At 36.1% G+C, this 16,858-nt stretch overlaps 1 protein-coding gene across 1 annotated transcript in view; it reads right to left on the reverse strand.

Moving 5' to 3' along the window:
• PTPRD (protein tyrosine phosphatase receptor type D) overlaps window positions 1-16,858 on the reverse strand; it is a 367,736-nt gene that overhangs the window by 14,894 nt on the left and 335,984 nt on the right. The window contains exons 27-30 of the mRNA XM_067316504.1: window positions 3,815-4,100; window positions 3,149-3,327; window positions 1,775-1,901; window positions 647-772 (exon numbers count right to left, since the gene is read on the reverse strand). Coding sequence (XP_067172605.1) covers window positions 647-772; window positions 1,775-1,901; window positions 3,149-3,327; window positions 3,815-4,100 — 718 coding nt within the window. The remainder of the gene's footprint in view (window positions 1-646; window positions 773-1,774; window positions 1,902-3,148; window positions 3,328-3,814; window positions 4,101-16,858) is intronic.

Raw genomic sequence — 16,858 nt, forward strand, 5'->3', positions numbered from 1 at the left:
CAAGTCTGAGAAATGTCAAATGTATATTTAAAGTTTATGTACATTTAATCTTATATTGGTGTGCAGTCTTGGACTCAGGAATTCAGATAAGAAATGCAGAATGAAAATGAGGAAGCTAGGGTCACAGCTGTATAGCTCTTCTCTGCAGATATACAAGAGCGCTGAGAATAATCTAGGGCAAAAAGCAAATTATAATATGCAAAGCTTGTCAAGCTTTTCTTAAGAATGCTATTTGCTCTGCAGTTTTAAAATCTCACTGTATTAACCTTCATACTCAGTCAGCCTAGAAGGTGGTGCAAAACAACGTATTTACAGCTGTAAGTGATGAAAATTTCTTGCCAAAAGGATCAAGGGGGAAAGGAGGAGAAAGGGAAGATGGCATTCAAATCATCTAATGCATTTCAGGACAAATACTTATTCAGAACTCTGCAAATTTGTGCTGCCCAGATGTTATATCTGAATGGAGTCAATTGCTCTTGAAGAAAGATGCTACTTTAATAATATCTTTCTCTGCTGTTTGGTTATTGCTTGAAAAACAAGTACACGTCTAGGCCTTTGCTAATAAAAAAAGAAAAAAAAAGAGGAGCGAGAAATAGACTTTCTCTTTTAAACTTATGTGAAATGGGATAATGCTGTGTTAACTTACCCTTGCATCTGTAACCTTGAATTCCCTTAGAATATACTGTGGCATGTTGTACTCTGCCATTGGATCTACCACAAAATACTGGTATCTGGCTGAACGCTCTGCAGGCCAATACTGGTGGCATTTTTCCTGAAAAATACCAAAGCAAAACACATTTCTTTTTACTCAAGACCGCTAGTACAAGCTGGTATAAAATTTTTCACTGAGATAAGTGTAATACTTATGGAAAGTGCCATTAATGACAGAAACTTGAACTGTTAGTTTTAATGAAATGGAACTGTTTGAAGCAAAACATAAAAACTGTACTTAGAATATAAAAATGATCTTCAATATTGCATTGCATAGGAACGTTATCTGGTCACTGTACTTCTGAACTTATTTATATTTCTGCTCAGTTCTATTATTTATCAGCTTAAATTTCAACACAGAATGGGATGCAAACTTCAAGGCAATCTTTAGTTTTCTCCCTTCTTCCCTGTTGAAGCAAGTATTCCCTGGTCTCAGTCAAGGGTCTGTTCACCTCTGCATCCACTATCAAAATCCCAAACCACCTCTATTCTACAAATATTTGGTTGGGCTCAGATTTCACTTATCATATACCAGTTTTATCCTTGATGTAAGCCTGCCCAGATGGTAACCTGCTTCATTCTTTCCATTATACAAAGCAGCACTTCAATGACTTTAGGACTGTAAATAGGCTGATGAAACTGCTAAGTTCAGCACAATGAGCACACAGAAAACATTCAGGTCTGTTAAAAATACCGCACTTTCCTCTAATGTTGTTAACATCAGAAGCTGCAGAAGAGAATTTTCCAAATGAGAAATCCTCATTACTCCATAGCCAGCAATGCTCTCCCTGCTTTCTTTGTAATACCAACATGAGAACCAAGTTGCTGATTCTTGCTGTGCCCCAGAACAAAATGCCACGTCTAGCTTGTCTACTGCAACACATCCACAGATTGCAAATGCTAATACCGCATGACCTACAATGGCACTATTATTTTGAAAGCAGAAGGAACCTAATTCCTGACCTTTACCTTTAGACAGCCCCATAACGATGAAATACTTTAATAAGAAAACATTAGAATTATAATAAACATTTTACTATGGAAATACTATAGCAATACGTACTCTGCCCATTTCTCTTAGCTTAGTAAGCATGACTACAATTGTAGAATTATGCTCCCAGAGCATTCTCCAGAAATCTTCAGTTGTTTCTGCCAAAGGTCCCTGTGTAGCTATGTAAGCCTTCTGCTGTCTGTGTTGAAAGAAAAATTAAATTAAGATAAATATTTTAAACAAAACTGTAAATTGATACCTGTGTTGTCTGTTTATATGTAAACATTATCTAGAGGAAAAGTTATATGTTATTAATAATAAGCACATTAAAACCTTAATATGATTGTTTAATCAAACAATGACATTTTTTATTTTTAGAACTTCGTGAAGGGAATTACTCTGTTAATATTATGATATATTTCATTATCATTATTACTTACATTTTAATGCAACACTGATAGCTCAATTTTGAATGCTGTAAAAAGCACTTAAGAAACAGTTGTGCTGCTTCGTTTTGCAGAAAAAAACTGCGGTACTATCTATTAAGTTCAGGAATTATAGCAACAAGCAGTTTCTTTATTAACTCCTTTGCAACAGTCTAATGCCTACAGCAAAAGTAGAGCAGTAAGAAAATCCAGGAGTGGAGAGTGCTGTATTTCCAGGCCTTAAAATCTTACTTGTGGAAGGTACCATGAAGCTGTTAAAATCTTCTGGAGGAGGAGTTTTATAAGAAGATGGAGACTACTGTACTATGTATATGTAGTTGCCTCTCTCAGTCAACAGAAACATCTTTGTAGGTGCTATTTCAGATGCCGACTATTTCCAGTTATGAGTAGAGGCTCAGAAAATGCGCTTTGTGGATGCAGATATTCAAGCACACCTAAGCTGCCTTAGGGAAAGGAAAGTACACTGCTTCTCCTTCAGGCCTTTTCCTATCAACTGCTTAAGCCAGCCAAGGGCGTATTGCTCTGTATTGTAATGAAGGTGCTGGTTTAAATACATATAAAATGCTTTTTGGAGACTAGGTCTGGTCTTAATCAGTGCTCCAAGATCATCACAGGTTATCACCTTGACACAGGCAGTACACCTCCTGTATGTTATTTCTATGAATTTTTTTAAGCAGAATAGTTGTGAAAAGACTGAGATTCCGAAGTATGAATGTACTTAAAATCTCAGTAACCTTCAGCATGTAAAAACATACTGGGAGTTCTCAAGGGTATAAAGGTAGGTACAACTGTATTATTTAAGACTGTATGACACTTACACCCCACACAATTTTCCTGTGTTGTATAGGTGAAAATCTAAAGCCATTATTAATGTTAAAAAGCAGAACAAAACACCACATGTCCAGATTATAAACAATACTAAATCTTGTTCACTATAATTACATAAATAATTATGTAAACTTCTAAAACAGTCCATATGGGAACACTTCACCATTAGTACCTGTATCCATCAATAAAACTGGCGTTTATATAATCAGAGCCTTCTACTCCGCGGATTGGCTGCAAGCATACCCTTGTAGACTCATATGGCATTATATTGACAAGGCGATTTTTGAATTTATTACATGGAAGATTGGCACTGATGAATCTTGAAGTGTGAGCTTTAGAGCTAGCTAGACGCTGTTGAAAATAAATAAATAAAAGAATTAAGATCAGGTATGACAAAAACAAATGTCATTATCAGATTTGATGATCTCTGCTTATGACACATTAATAAATTATTTCAATTTGAAATGTTTGTTTTTTCATATTTCATTGCATTACCTAAATGTTTGTAAAGCTTCTTCTAATACTTTATAAAAGTTTAATGACTGCTCCATTCATGCGTATGAACAAATTTAAATATTAAACAGTTACACAAACACACTTTTCAAGCTATTCAGAAAACAAAGGAACAGCAGGGTTAAAACACCCACGCTGAACAGTTCTTGTCTGGACCCAATTGAAAGCAGAATTATATATTATGCAAAATATTCTCTTCTTAATTTACAGTTTCATGCTCAAGGTGATCTAGCTTTTGATTGCTGGAAACAAGTGGTGGAGGATACAGCAGCATTAAGTGTTACCTGCTTTGTTTTTGGCTCACTGCAAGATAACATGTCAGTACCTTAAATTCCAGTTCCATTCCTGTGACATTCTCTCCCGTTTCGATCTGTGTCAGCTTCTGAATATATGCATACAGGTTTCTGGCTGGCACTTCGGTATTTCCACATGTCACTGCTTCCAGCAGTGCATCATGGATAAAGATGTATTGGTCCTCAGTTTGAACCATGTAATTCCTCTGCGCTCTCATTAGAGTTACGTGGCCATAAATATCTACAGTCTTTTCATGCTTTATTCTCTCTAACATGGCATCTATCACAATGAAACAGCCAGTCCTGCCGACTCCAGCGCTGAAAAGAAAAGATCACAGGAGGAAAAACATGAAGGAATATTTCATGCAATGTGCTTATTTTTATGGCATTCAAGTTTTAAAATTTCATAACACTGATTTGAAAAGCACATTTTTCTGAAAATTAACATCAGCTTCTATGAAAGAGGCCAGTGCTTTGAAATAAGTGAACTCCTTTAACTCCTGTTACAAGCAATTGAGGATGCAGAATGCTTTTGTAAGAGATCTTTGTATTTAGCAGGCTCAGGCTTGAATAGGAAAGAAATAAAACACACTGTAACATGTTTTAGAATGATATATTCTTAAAAACGAAAATTACCAGAGGTAATGTATATGCTAAGAATTCAAGCTTTATTTGCAGCATGATCTGTAATTCATTAGACATGTTGTTGTTGTTATCCTCTTCTTACTGAGATGAATTTATCAGCAGACAACAACATTATACAAAACGAGTGCTACGAATTCTGCTTTGAAGGCAAACTTTATGTCTTTTCTCCAGCTCAGACTGTGGGGTTTCAATTGATGCAGTTTGGTCTGTCCTCCCCTCCTTTGCCCAGCCAGGCCATAATATTATTCTCTGCAACACAGAGTGATGTCTAGTTAGCTACACTAGTTTTAGGCACTGGAAGGACCAGAACCTGGACCAGGATGTTCAGCTGTCAGATTGTTTCAAAAGGCAGATGATAAAAGGACTAAATATACCTAAAGACGGAGCTTGACATCACAACAATGAATTTATGTCCAGACTGGGTCAGTAATATTTGTCAGTCAGAGGCTAAGTTAGTGTCCCCTCACAAATTCTAGATCCAATCAGATGCTGGGCTTTTGGAGCTAGATGGAGCATTTTGGGCATGAGCTGAAGTGGTTGCACATCAGTCCTTTTGAGACCAAGGAAACCTCTCCTTCCCATCTCTCTGCACAGCAGGGGATTCCTCAGGAACATCTCTGAGATAGAAAGTTGCTCTCCTGTGTTTGGTGGGGCTTGGAGGTAGAAGAGGATGATACGGGTCAGTTACTGTGAGTTTGGCACAGCAGTTAAGACCTTGTCCATGAAATATTCAGCTGAGTCCAAAAGAACATAAACATCTCAGTAACAGACCTACTTAATAGCAGTTTATTTTTATGACACCTGCTGTCAAAATGTGCCAGACTTTCAAGGATTTTTAGTCATCCCCTCTCTATCTAAAAGGTTTTATATACGGGCTACTTTTAATGACTCCTGAGGACAATGTTATGCAATCATAAGACATATGATACTTACCTTGATATAACTACGATTAATCATACATGATCCAATATATGGCATTTGCCATAAAAGAACAGGTTATAGAAGGATTCATAGAAGGAATATTAAAAAAGACTAGAGAATACCCAAGACCAGAAAATGTTCTGAAGAGACAATTGTTTGCTAAATACAGTCAAATTTCCTATAATCTCTGGAGGAAATTCCTTTCTGGAGATGTGTAGACATTATCTGTATTAGGTCAAATTTTCAAATGGATGACCATCTTTTTGCAGCCACAAATATGACTAAAATCTATGAAGTCTTGTTTCAAATACTTGAGCACATGTAGCTGTATAAATCACAAGTGAAAAATACAGTGATTTTTATATATCGTTCTTATATCACCTCATGTCTGTGACAACGAATGCTAGTTCCCAGCCTTCTAAATGCTTAACTATTTTCAGTTAGTGACACGAAATGCAGTAAGTAGTATAGTAAGCAGTAGTTTATAAACTGGCATCTAGTCTAGAGGCTCACATTATGTGAGTGAAGGATATTTAAGAATAGTATATATTGTCATTTTTTGAAAAGAGATATGAAGATATAAAGATAATTACATGCCAGTTTATACAGGTCAATTATATAAAAAAACCAAGATCTTCTCATAGTTCCTATATTTTCATGAGATATTAAATATCATAAATCCACCCTGAAACCTATGATTAAAGGCAAACCTTTATTTCTTGTTAGATGCTCAAAAACCCCTGCAGGTTACCGACAAATTATATCTCCTTGTAACCAAAATAAAGAGAAGCACAGAACAGGAAGATGTTTTAGTCTCCCATGAGAGCAGTTTTGTTTTTAAGATTCCACATTTACATATTTTAAGCATGTATTTCTACAACCAGCTACTCTTCCCAAAAGCAGACCCATTCAGACAGCTAGGGACTTGTGCTAACAGACCAAATGCGTCACACACAACTTTCTCAGGTGCCACTCTGAGAAACACTAATTGATATTCTGAGCTTTTGAAAACTTACCACTCAATGATGTTGCTCAGATGGTAGTTGGAGAGAGAAATATACGAACAAATGAAATGACAGCTCTCCTAGGTCAATGCAAATTCATTTCCCTTGTATAATAAATGCTCTGCATTCCAGGAAACCTGAGTTACCTTACAGTTGGCAAGAATCATGGAGAAAAACTCCCCAAATTGTCTCACTCTTGATATGTTTCTTTTGGATTGTGAAGAAAAAATAACAAGTAGCACACATGAGTATGTTAGATTGGTCTTCATAAGGTTTTAAAGACTTCTTCACTAATTTAGCAGACGGTCTTTACTTGTGCCAATTCCCAGAAACTCTATGAATCTGCACTTAAACAAAACACTCTGCAGTTTCAAACTTCTCCTTAGAGCACTTCTTGCACTTCTTTTGATTGTAGAAATGACAAAGAAAGCAGTGTGTAACTTTTAAAGATATGTACAGTTACACATTTTTCTATAAATGTAAAAAGAACAGTTTCACAGATCAGTACAGCTGATAGGAAAGACTAGCAATATAAATACTCACCCATATTACCTACATCCTACTTCTTCATATTGCAATTCAAGCAGTTTTTATCAGCCAAGCAAGTGCTGGCCAAGTGAGAAATAAGAAGGTTTGACAGTGGAAATGTCCTTACAGTTTAGAATATGGTTCTCTTTCCTATCACGTATTAATGAATTAATGTTCTAGCACTGTGCTTATAACTGGATATGACATTTTTCAGACGAAAAATTGAAAGTTTTGATGGTTCCTACAGACCACAACTACTGTCAAATTCAAACCCAGTTAAAAGCTTGCACTTTCAACTGGAATGAGCAGTTTTCATTTCTCCTCTTCATCTTTTGTGTTATTATTTATACGTTTATTCTTTGCATAAGCAAACTTAGAAAGGATTAGTTACTGATGTGCTGTATCACAGGTGTTATTTTCTAGTTGGCAGGTTTATCCAGAGGTTGTGAAGATCACACCACTGCATCAAAACACATCAATATGCACTAAAGTTTTCATCACGAGGAGGGAGGGGCTGACACACCACATTTATGGAGGCATTTGGCTCCACTGGACTCCTGACAAAATCCTCTTTGGAACGTTTTATCCAGCAAAATATTTTACTACCTCAGTGTGCCCAAAACAATCCAACTTTGCTAATTATAAATAGGCTGTGTAGTTACCAGACTACCTTCTTCAGTTTCACACTACAAATGCAACCAACTCTGCAAATGTTTTAACTTCCTTTCTCTACTCCCAACCCCACCTACTATTCAGCTCTGAACTCCAACAACAAACAATACTATAGCAAGAAACTACAATGTCTTTACTGCATTGTTTCGCCTTCTCTTCTGCTGTCACACAGACTGCTCAGTATGGTACAGACAGACCACTGGGAAGCCAAGCAGTTTGAATCCTCACTGATAAGCCACAGGAACATCAACTTGCTGAAATAAATGCAGGGCACATAGAAAATCAAGCCCAGAAAGCTTAAAAAGAAAGCTTAAGAAAAAAAAAAAGTTGTTATTTTTTAAGTAATGGATGAGATGGACAGATGTATTTAGGTTGTACTTTATGCATGACAGGAAAACAATATGGTAGAAGTCAGTATTCCATTTTAATAAGAGGTCACATAAAACATGATTCTCATGGGTGCTAAATGCATACTTTCTCTCTGTTTTCTCTGATGCCATGACTGGCACTGAAACCCTTTACACAGGCTTTCGTATTTTTCTTTTCATTGTGAAGTGGTCAAAATATGTGTTACTATTTAAAACTGTGACTTTGAAATACTCATATATTCTTATATTCAGTTGCTTAACTCTATAGCATAAGGAAGAATCACTTTTATTTCAGCAGTAACTCTGCAAAAATGAACATACCCTGCATCTTTGCCAGTAACTATACAATGAAAAGGTTTCATATAACTAGATACATGACAGGCAATTGACATTCAAGTTGTACTACAATTATCTAGAAGTGATATTACTGTGACAATGATTAAAGGATTAAACTCTTCATTTTCTGAACAGGGGCTTCTTTGGTTGTCCGATTGGTCTATTTTTTAAAATTATTAGAAGAGTTTTGTTGACTGACTCACAAAGTTTCCCTGCCAATCATTTTTTTTTGCCATTGTCTTCTATCACTCACCAATCTCAGACTGCATTTCACCACACAGCTAAAAGATTATAATGGTGAAACACACGTAAACTCTTTTTGATCCTGAAGGACTAAGTTGCACATTGTGGTGATGATAGAACCCTGTTTGTGCTTTTTGTTTTTTGTCATTTCAGCATCCTTTAACCAAAGACATGACGCAAACCACACAACTGATAAACCATCTCTGCTTTATCTGCTCTTTGCTGTATTGGTTGCCAAGCAAAGGCTGTTTTTCTTATGTCTTGGAAAAAAATACAGTGTAAAAACACCACCAACAAGCTGAGGCAACTGGAATTCAATTAATTTCTTTTACCCTGAGATCCCAAAGCATGCAAGGAAGGAGGCAGTTCTCTCTGCCTGCAAACATGCTAATGTTGAATTCACAGGCCCAGTTCTAAGTAGCGCTGTGTGAATCAAGTGACTGTTGGAGTCTATTATTAAGAATGTGTCTTACTGCATTGTATGTTCAGATCCATATTCTACTTGCAAAAAATTATTCCTATCTGCTTTTTGTGAAAGATGATAATGCAGCTAATCAGGATCAGTTCACAAATTAACTCTACAGTGGTTATCACTTTCTTGCCTTGTTTGCATCTTTTGGCTTTACTCTCAAACTTATTTTTTTATTAAAAATTCTGTCATTTCAGTTAGTAACAGATACTGTTCTGTTTACCAGCTGAAAACCAAAGCGATCCATTAAACAAGTATGCTTACTAGGAAATTGTTATTGCTTCAAATATTGTCATTTATTCTATTACAACATTTGTTTTCAATTTCTAAAAACATGGCTAGGTCAGTCCCACAAGCTGAAATATGCTTAATGTCCTGTGATGAGATACAGCTACGATTCACAGAAAGAAAAATTAAGAGGCATAAGAGGGCCATTCCACATTACAATCACTGTATAGATGTGTTAAAGGTTGGATTTTGTGATTAATTTGTAGCTGTTTAAATGATGATCCTTTACTGATACTTCAGTGATCTGGCAAAGGAAGGCAGTGAAACTGCCAGTTCTCGCAGATCATTTAATTCAAAGCAAAGACAGTAAAATATGGACCAAAAATCATTTAGGACATTTTTGACTCACATCAAGGGAAAATTTGATTGAATATTACAGTTTCAGATAGAATGAAACTTGCAGGTATGAACTGAAAGTATATAAATTTGGTTGTGACATAGGAAATGTATAAAAAAATCTGGATTTTACTGAGAAACTTCATATGCTTAATTAGACATCAATTCTATATAAATTCTACAGTCATTCTGACAAGGGCACTATTTAGTTTATTTTTCCCCTTATCCTGTTAGGAAATTAGGACACAGTTGAAAATTGCCCTTCTGTCTAGCAAGCAGCACAAAAGCTACGAAACCATTAAATATCCTTTTGAGGGCATAAATTGGACTGAAGTAGCATAAAGGCTTCGAGCAAAGAAGTAAATTTCATTCTATAAGAGCTATTGAAAAACTTCAAGAATTCTGGTATCTGCATATGAGGACCTTTCAGAAATGGTTTGAAAGTGCACACTGATTTCCTTTTTTTTTTTTTTTTTCCTTCAGTGTGGTTATGGCATAATACTGTATGACACATTTTTAGGTATAATGGTTCACCAGTGCAAATGTGTCAAAGAACACTTTTAAGAAAAATTCCTACACGCAAAGCACACAAATGAACCTTTAAATAAATATAATTACTGCAAAAACAAACAAACAAATAAAACCGTGGCCACAATGTTTTCATCATGTGTATGTTATGCATAGAGGCACCCTATTTGTCACTGAAGGCCTATAAGCCTTCTTAAATTGAACAAGGGAGGAAAAAAAACCCATAAAACAGATACAGATTTCGTTATAGACGGATAAAGCTCAGTCTAGAGATCAGCAGAGTTTTCACAGATAACTGGCCACTACCCTAAGTTCTTCAAGCATAATTGCCCAGATTTAAGCACAATTTTTTGTAGTATGAGATTGCAGAAATTTAATAATGCTCAGGAAGTAAATCTGTTCCTTATCCAATCCTGAGCTCAGCTCTGGAGAGATCAAGGAAAAAAAGCTGTCTTATCAGATTTTATCATGAACGCAAATAAACCAACAAACTTGCAAATGCTAAATCTTACAGAATCAAACTCATAACAATTTCTCTAACAAATCCCTGAGTACAGGGAATAATTGTTTATTAAAACAATTTTAAAAGCTGAGTTTTCCACACAAGGCAGATACACAGTATAAGGAATGTTCACCATAAAAAACAAGTTTTAAGAGACGCTTCTCATAAGGACATTCCATTCCAACAGTTCATATCCTCTTACCACACTACATTTATATTCAGGTCTGTCATGAGCCAGAACTCTACAAAACTACAGAAAGACTCCAGCATAGCTCCAAAGCAAAATAGGAATGAAGCTGCGGAAGGGCATAATATAAAGAGTAACTCCACTAGCTGATGGCTGAGTAATATCAGAGATAATTTACATGTTACCAGTGGAGAAAGTTGTACCATCTTGTACCATGTAAGCAAAAGATATTATATGATTAATAAGTAGTTCATTATGTTAGACTTTGTTGGCATTTGGATAGGTGCTCTAGGAAGACACCATCCTAGACCTGTCCTGGGTGAGAAGCTTAATCTCAGTCTCTAAATTTGGTCTCGTGGTGCCAGGCACTTACAGAAAGCAGAAGCATTTTCCCCCACCATCTACAAATCAAGCCATCCAGACCTCTTCCTCTTCATCAACATCTCTAAGCCCTCAGGCAACTAACACTAGGTAATAACTAGTGTTAATAACTATGCCATTGAACAGGGAAAGCAATATTTTTGATCCTTGTGTTTTCTTCCTTGAAAGAGGTAGAACATCACAGAGTGCTTTTGCCCACTTCTTCCTCAAATAACAGATCATAGGTGAAAAAGACCTCTTATGTTCTGCTTGCAAGAGGGAATATAGCAGAAATTACATAGTATGACAACTGAAAAGTTCATTGACCCTTTTTGATATGACTTCTTTTTCTTATCTTTGTTTTCTTTCAGAGTTGATTGTTGATTTTATAGAGCAATATATGCCTTAATCCTGCTTTTCATAGAGGATTTTTACATATACACCTTACTGTAAATCACATCACTTGATTTCTTCAGTTACTCAGAAATATAAAGAAACTAGAATAAACTCTGTTTCTCTCTACTGTTTTATCTGTGCAGAAGGATTTGCAGTGAATTTTTGTTTCAAAACTAATCCAGTTCTCAAATATTCTCCTTCCTATTTTCCTACTGCTCTAAATACAACAATATTCAGTGTACTGCATTCTCTGTTTAGCATGAAAGAATAGCTATACTAAAAATATTTTCTCTGTGAGATTTGGTGAATTTCATCATATATTTTACATTCTTTGTAGTGCACAATACATTTCTGAAGCATTCATGTGATTATGCTTTCCATTAAAGAATGAAAGATCTAAAATCTACTAAAATTTACTTTAGGAAAAGAAAGTATTTTGAAGTTGATTTTAAAAACACATCTCAGAGTGACTAGTTACCTTCAACTAAAGACAAATCTATGCATGAACATCTGTAGTAAATACAGAAAATGATACTTATGATTAATTTATGAGAGGAAGTACACTGTGCTCCAATCAGCAATAAGTAAAAGTGAAGATTACAGCACAGGGAAGAAGTCAGTGTGACAGAAATTATGCTGCTTGCTGATAACAACTATTCCCTTGCTTTCTTTGCATTTCAGATTTCTTTGCACTCTCAGAGTGGAATGCTTTGAAGGGTTCCTTGGTTCTTTTCACATATTTCTGTGCTTTGATTAGATTTTTATGTGGACTTCACTGGCAAGACTATGCTGTCCCTTCTTTCTGTACCTTTCCCATGCCACATGAGGCAAGGCTCACCTTTCTGTGGGAAATAGGAAGGTGAACTGATGCTATCTAAAACTGAATTAAAGCAAATGGGAAGGGATGTATTCTGAAGAACTTATCAGTGGGATGACCTTGAAACTTCTTGTTGAACATTGCGGTGCTTCAGAGCATCAGAGTCCTTCTGGACCCATTCCTGATTCAATGTGTTCATGTATCCATTGTGGTCTATAGCTGTTTCTTCTTAATACCAGCTGGCCTCATGATCCCTGTGTTTCAAGGCAGGCTACTACCATTTGTTATGCTTGTGTTTTGAACTGAGAGAAGAACAGTGATGAAGTCTCAGATAGTCATCAGAACATAATATTTCATCATGTAAGCACAAAACAAAAGACTACATAGTTTCGGGTCTCCATGGGCTGTCTTGGCTATGTATTCGGCACCAATCACAATTCAAACTCCTAAATGAATTCAGCTCTACCCACCTACAGATCTCTTTTTTCTTTTTCTACTTTGAAAACTTGGAAAGAATCAGAAATTAGTCCTCAACCTTGAAGCTGATGCAACTGTAGTAGCAAACCTACTGTTTTGGCTCTCCATCTCAGGATGTCTCTTCCTTGTTCATTGAAAATGGGACAAATGACTGATGTATTTAAGAACATTGAATTCACATGAACAGAAATCAGAGCAGTGCTTCAGAGGATGAAAAAAACGTGATTTTGCTACCCTGAACTTGGTTTAAACTGAAACAATTGGAATACCATAATGATGTGGTGAGATGTTACACAACAGAAAATAGAGAGGAGAGAGCATGCAAAACTATGAATCTTCTCTGATGAGTTCACACCAAGGCTGTTGCCAGGCTTACCTGTTTTCTTAGCCCAACTGCTAAAAACAATAAATACTATTTTGAATATCTCCATCAATAGTCCATCAACAGCTGAAGGGCTTGGTTACTGGTACAACCATTGTTGTTTTTCTTTAATGTCAGTTGTCTTAATACCAGCATGAATTTTGTGTAGCATCCTGTATGTGTATGTGAATTTTGTGTAGCAACCTGAAAATCAGGTTGTGAATGGTTAATACAACTAAGCATTTAACATATCTTTATCATAATCCGTGATTTAGAGGGTGGACAATCTTCTTGCTTACTTTGCAGGATTTTGAACTTTATGAGCCAATACAGTGGGCAAGTTATAATGAAAATCCTGGGGGTTTTGGTATAGTAGTTTCAAAATAGCTGTAAAATGAGCTTGGGTAGCATTACGGTATTTTTTAAACAGTTTAAAACCATTTTTAAAAATCAGGTGACAGGAAAATTCAAACATCACAATGCAGGATTTACTTGGAACAGCAGTCATTGACAAAATCTGACAATAAGTGATGAGACCGTGAAGTAATTTTATAAAAGTATGAAAAACGAAGAAAGATAAATGTTCAGGGCAATAGAATACCGATTGGAAAGCCTCCACGAAAAGATAACAGAACTATTTTTAAAGCTCCATTTTACTTCCAGAGACACAGGAAAATGATTTAAAAAGAGGCTTTCATGCTGATTACTTTAGATCAAAATACAGCCTGTTCAAATGTAGCCAAAAATGTTGTGCAGCCAAGTTGATGCAAAGTGTTCCAGTGCACTATGTGTCCATGGATATTCCGGAATATACTGTAGGTACAGCTGGGAAATCTCAGAGATACCCCTTGTCCAGAATTCAGCTATTGGGTTATAAAAATATTTTCACATTTCCTGCAGATGGCTAGATTCTTTTCTTCACTAGTAATTTTAATTCAGAATTCATTATGGACAGCTGCTGGCTCTGATAGAACCTAATTGCTCTTTTACTAGACTCAGCTGCAAGCAGTCAGATTTCCTTTTCCTTTACAGAGTATATTATATATAAACATGGGCGGGGAGAAAAATAACCAATTAACTAAATACATATGGATAAAATGACTCCCTAAGAGCTCTGATCAAATAATGTATCAAACTACAGCTTAGGTCAAAGGAAATTACAGGCCTTGTAGGACATGATAATATATGTATGGAAATAATTATCAGCACCAACATATTTGTAATTTGAGATAACACATGGAAAAGGCATTGCCTCAGTTCAAAGAATCTTACACAAATTACTACATTTTAATAAGGGGCAGGTTCTTTCACTGAGTGAGAGGTCATCAGTCTCCAGAAGACCTACTCAACGGTAACCATTCATCAGCTGAAACCAAGGCAGGCCTCTCTGTACCTTCACTGGACAGCTTAGCAAGAAAACCTGGCGTAATTCTGGAACTATTTTCATGCTTTATCTCTTGTAAAAAAACTGACTAAAGGAACAGCTACTGTTGCTGAGGCTACAGAAAAAGGGTACAACACAAATGGAAGAGCAGAGACGGGCAGCAAAAATAACTAGAGATGTGAAGGAGCCCTTGCCTTCGCCTTCCAGGTTAGAATAGCTTGTTTTAGACAAAGGATGAACATGAGGCAAAGATGATAGACATGTATAAAACAAGAAACAGCATGAAAGTATGTCTCTTTTTCTCCCTTTACCCAAAGACTACAATGCAGTATTTAGTGAAATGAAAATACAGGTGTTTAAAGTAAAAATAAACAGATATCTTCTAAGATGGCCTGTTAAACTACTTGACAGAGGATAATACTAAGACAAGAAAGAAAAGGAGAAGATCAGAAAATTTGGTTTTGTTCTTTAAAATGTGTATACAATCACAAATATGAAAAATAAAATTTCCATGGGTTTCTGTAGGTAATTAAAGAAATAAGAGGGGGAAAGAATAGAAATCCTCACAAAGCAGGCCTAAATCAGGCACCAGCTGCTTGCTGCTAGGAGGAAACCTTATCGAAATATTGTCTGTTATTGGAGTTTTTACATTTTCCTCTAAAAGTTCTGGCATTCACCATTGTCAGGGACAGGACACTGGCCCAGACAGATCTCTAATCCTATCTACTAGTGGCATTTACTATGCTCCTTTACAGATCTAGAAAATTCTAACTTCTGCCAGAAACAAAAACTTGCCTTATGCAGTCATAGCAGCTCTTTCAGGATTTCAAAAGATAATCCAGCCCTGAGTTACAGCACTGTTGGTATAATCCCTGAATCACAGGCTAAGTGACAAGCAAAGATGGCTTTATAACATAGGACCAATTTCATCAAAAGGACCACAAGTAGATATTTTTCATTATTTGAACCTGCATGAAGAAATACTTTTCTTACTTGTTATTTGTATGCTTCTGAATTTTAATAATGGTTCCTGTGATACTTACTGAGTGTTCGTGCTTATAAACAACTATAGCACATACTGCACACAGAATACATACAATCCAGTTTTTATGAAAGGCTAGTTTCTTGTGAAGAACTGTTTTTTAACTTAAAATGAAACTTGAGAATGGATCAGCCTCAGTTTGCTGGTGTTTCTTGTCTCAGGAAGGATTTCTGGATCATGCCTAGGAAACAGCATCTTATTCATGTTTTTCCACTCAAACGAAATATCGAGGTACCCTAGCCACTCTTTAAGGATATTACACACTGCCATAATTACTACTTTATGGTAATCCTTCTCATACTCATACTTCTGGATCTTTATTATGTGAGAACCTAACTTAAAGCACCCAAACTAGGGACCAAAGTTTTTAAGACCTAGACTATCCATAATTTAAAAAAGGATCAGTAGGGGGAGGTAACTGGCATCTCTGGAATTGTCTGGCATCATCTTTGGAATTTATTTATGCTCCTAAGAAATGACACTCAAATATGAAATGGAGAAAAAAATTTTCAGCATTCTCGCTGGGATCCCTCATTGGATCCATCAGCATATAGACCACATGCGTAACACAGTAATTTGGTGAAAACTCGTATGTTCACCATAAAATGGGGGGGGCTTCAAACTTGAAGCCTTTGGAATCTAAAATTTCACAATCTTGAAAGCTTTCAGGGTAGGAATATGAAGGAAAGTGCCAACTCCTGTCCCTAGGTGAGGCAGTCATTACACAGGTGATTATGAAATAATAACTTGCTATGCAGACGACCTCTCACCAGCATGCTTTTGGGACACCTGTCCCCATTTCTGCCAGCAAGCATTTATCAACCTTTCTTCTAGGCTCCTTTTCATTCTCCAGTAGATTCCACAATCCCAATAACTTATATGATGATAGAAAAAAATACAAAAATTTCTAAATGAAGGGAGTTGTATGTGTGTGATTCCTAACAGTGCTGACCAGAGAGTGATTGTGATCATTTGAACTAAGAAATCATGATGGAAAGAAAGGTTCAGTTCCTAAAACAGAGATTAGACTCCCACAGTATCAAACTCTGTAAGCCTTGGGACACTTTGGGAAAGGTACACGGAGAAATTAAGTTCCTCCAAAGTATTCTGCACTTGTCAGCATCATGGTGTGGTCAGAGTAACTGAGACTGTCAAGACAAATGGAAGAAAATGAAAAGTATGGATGTGAACTGATTGCTGTATATTTATATT

The sequence above is a fragment of the Apteryx mantelli genome, chromosome Z (genome assembly GCF_036417845.1).
Source record: "Apteryx mantelli isolate bAptMan1 chromosome Z, bAptMan1.hap1, whole genome shotgun sequence".
Lineage (NCBI taxonomy): Eukaryota > Metazoa > Chordata > Aves > Apterygiformes > Apterygidae > Apteryx > Apteryx mantelli.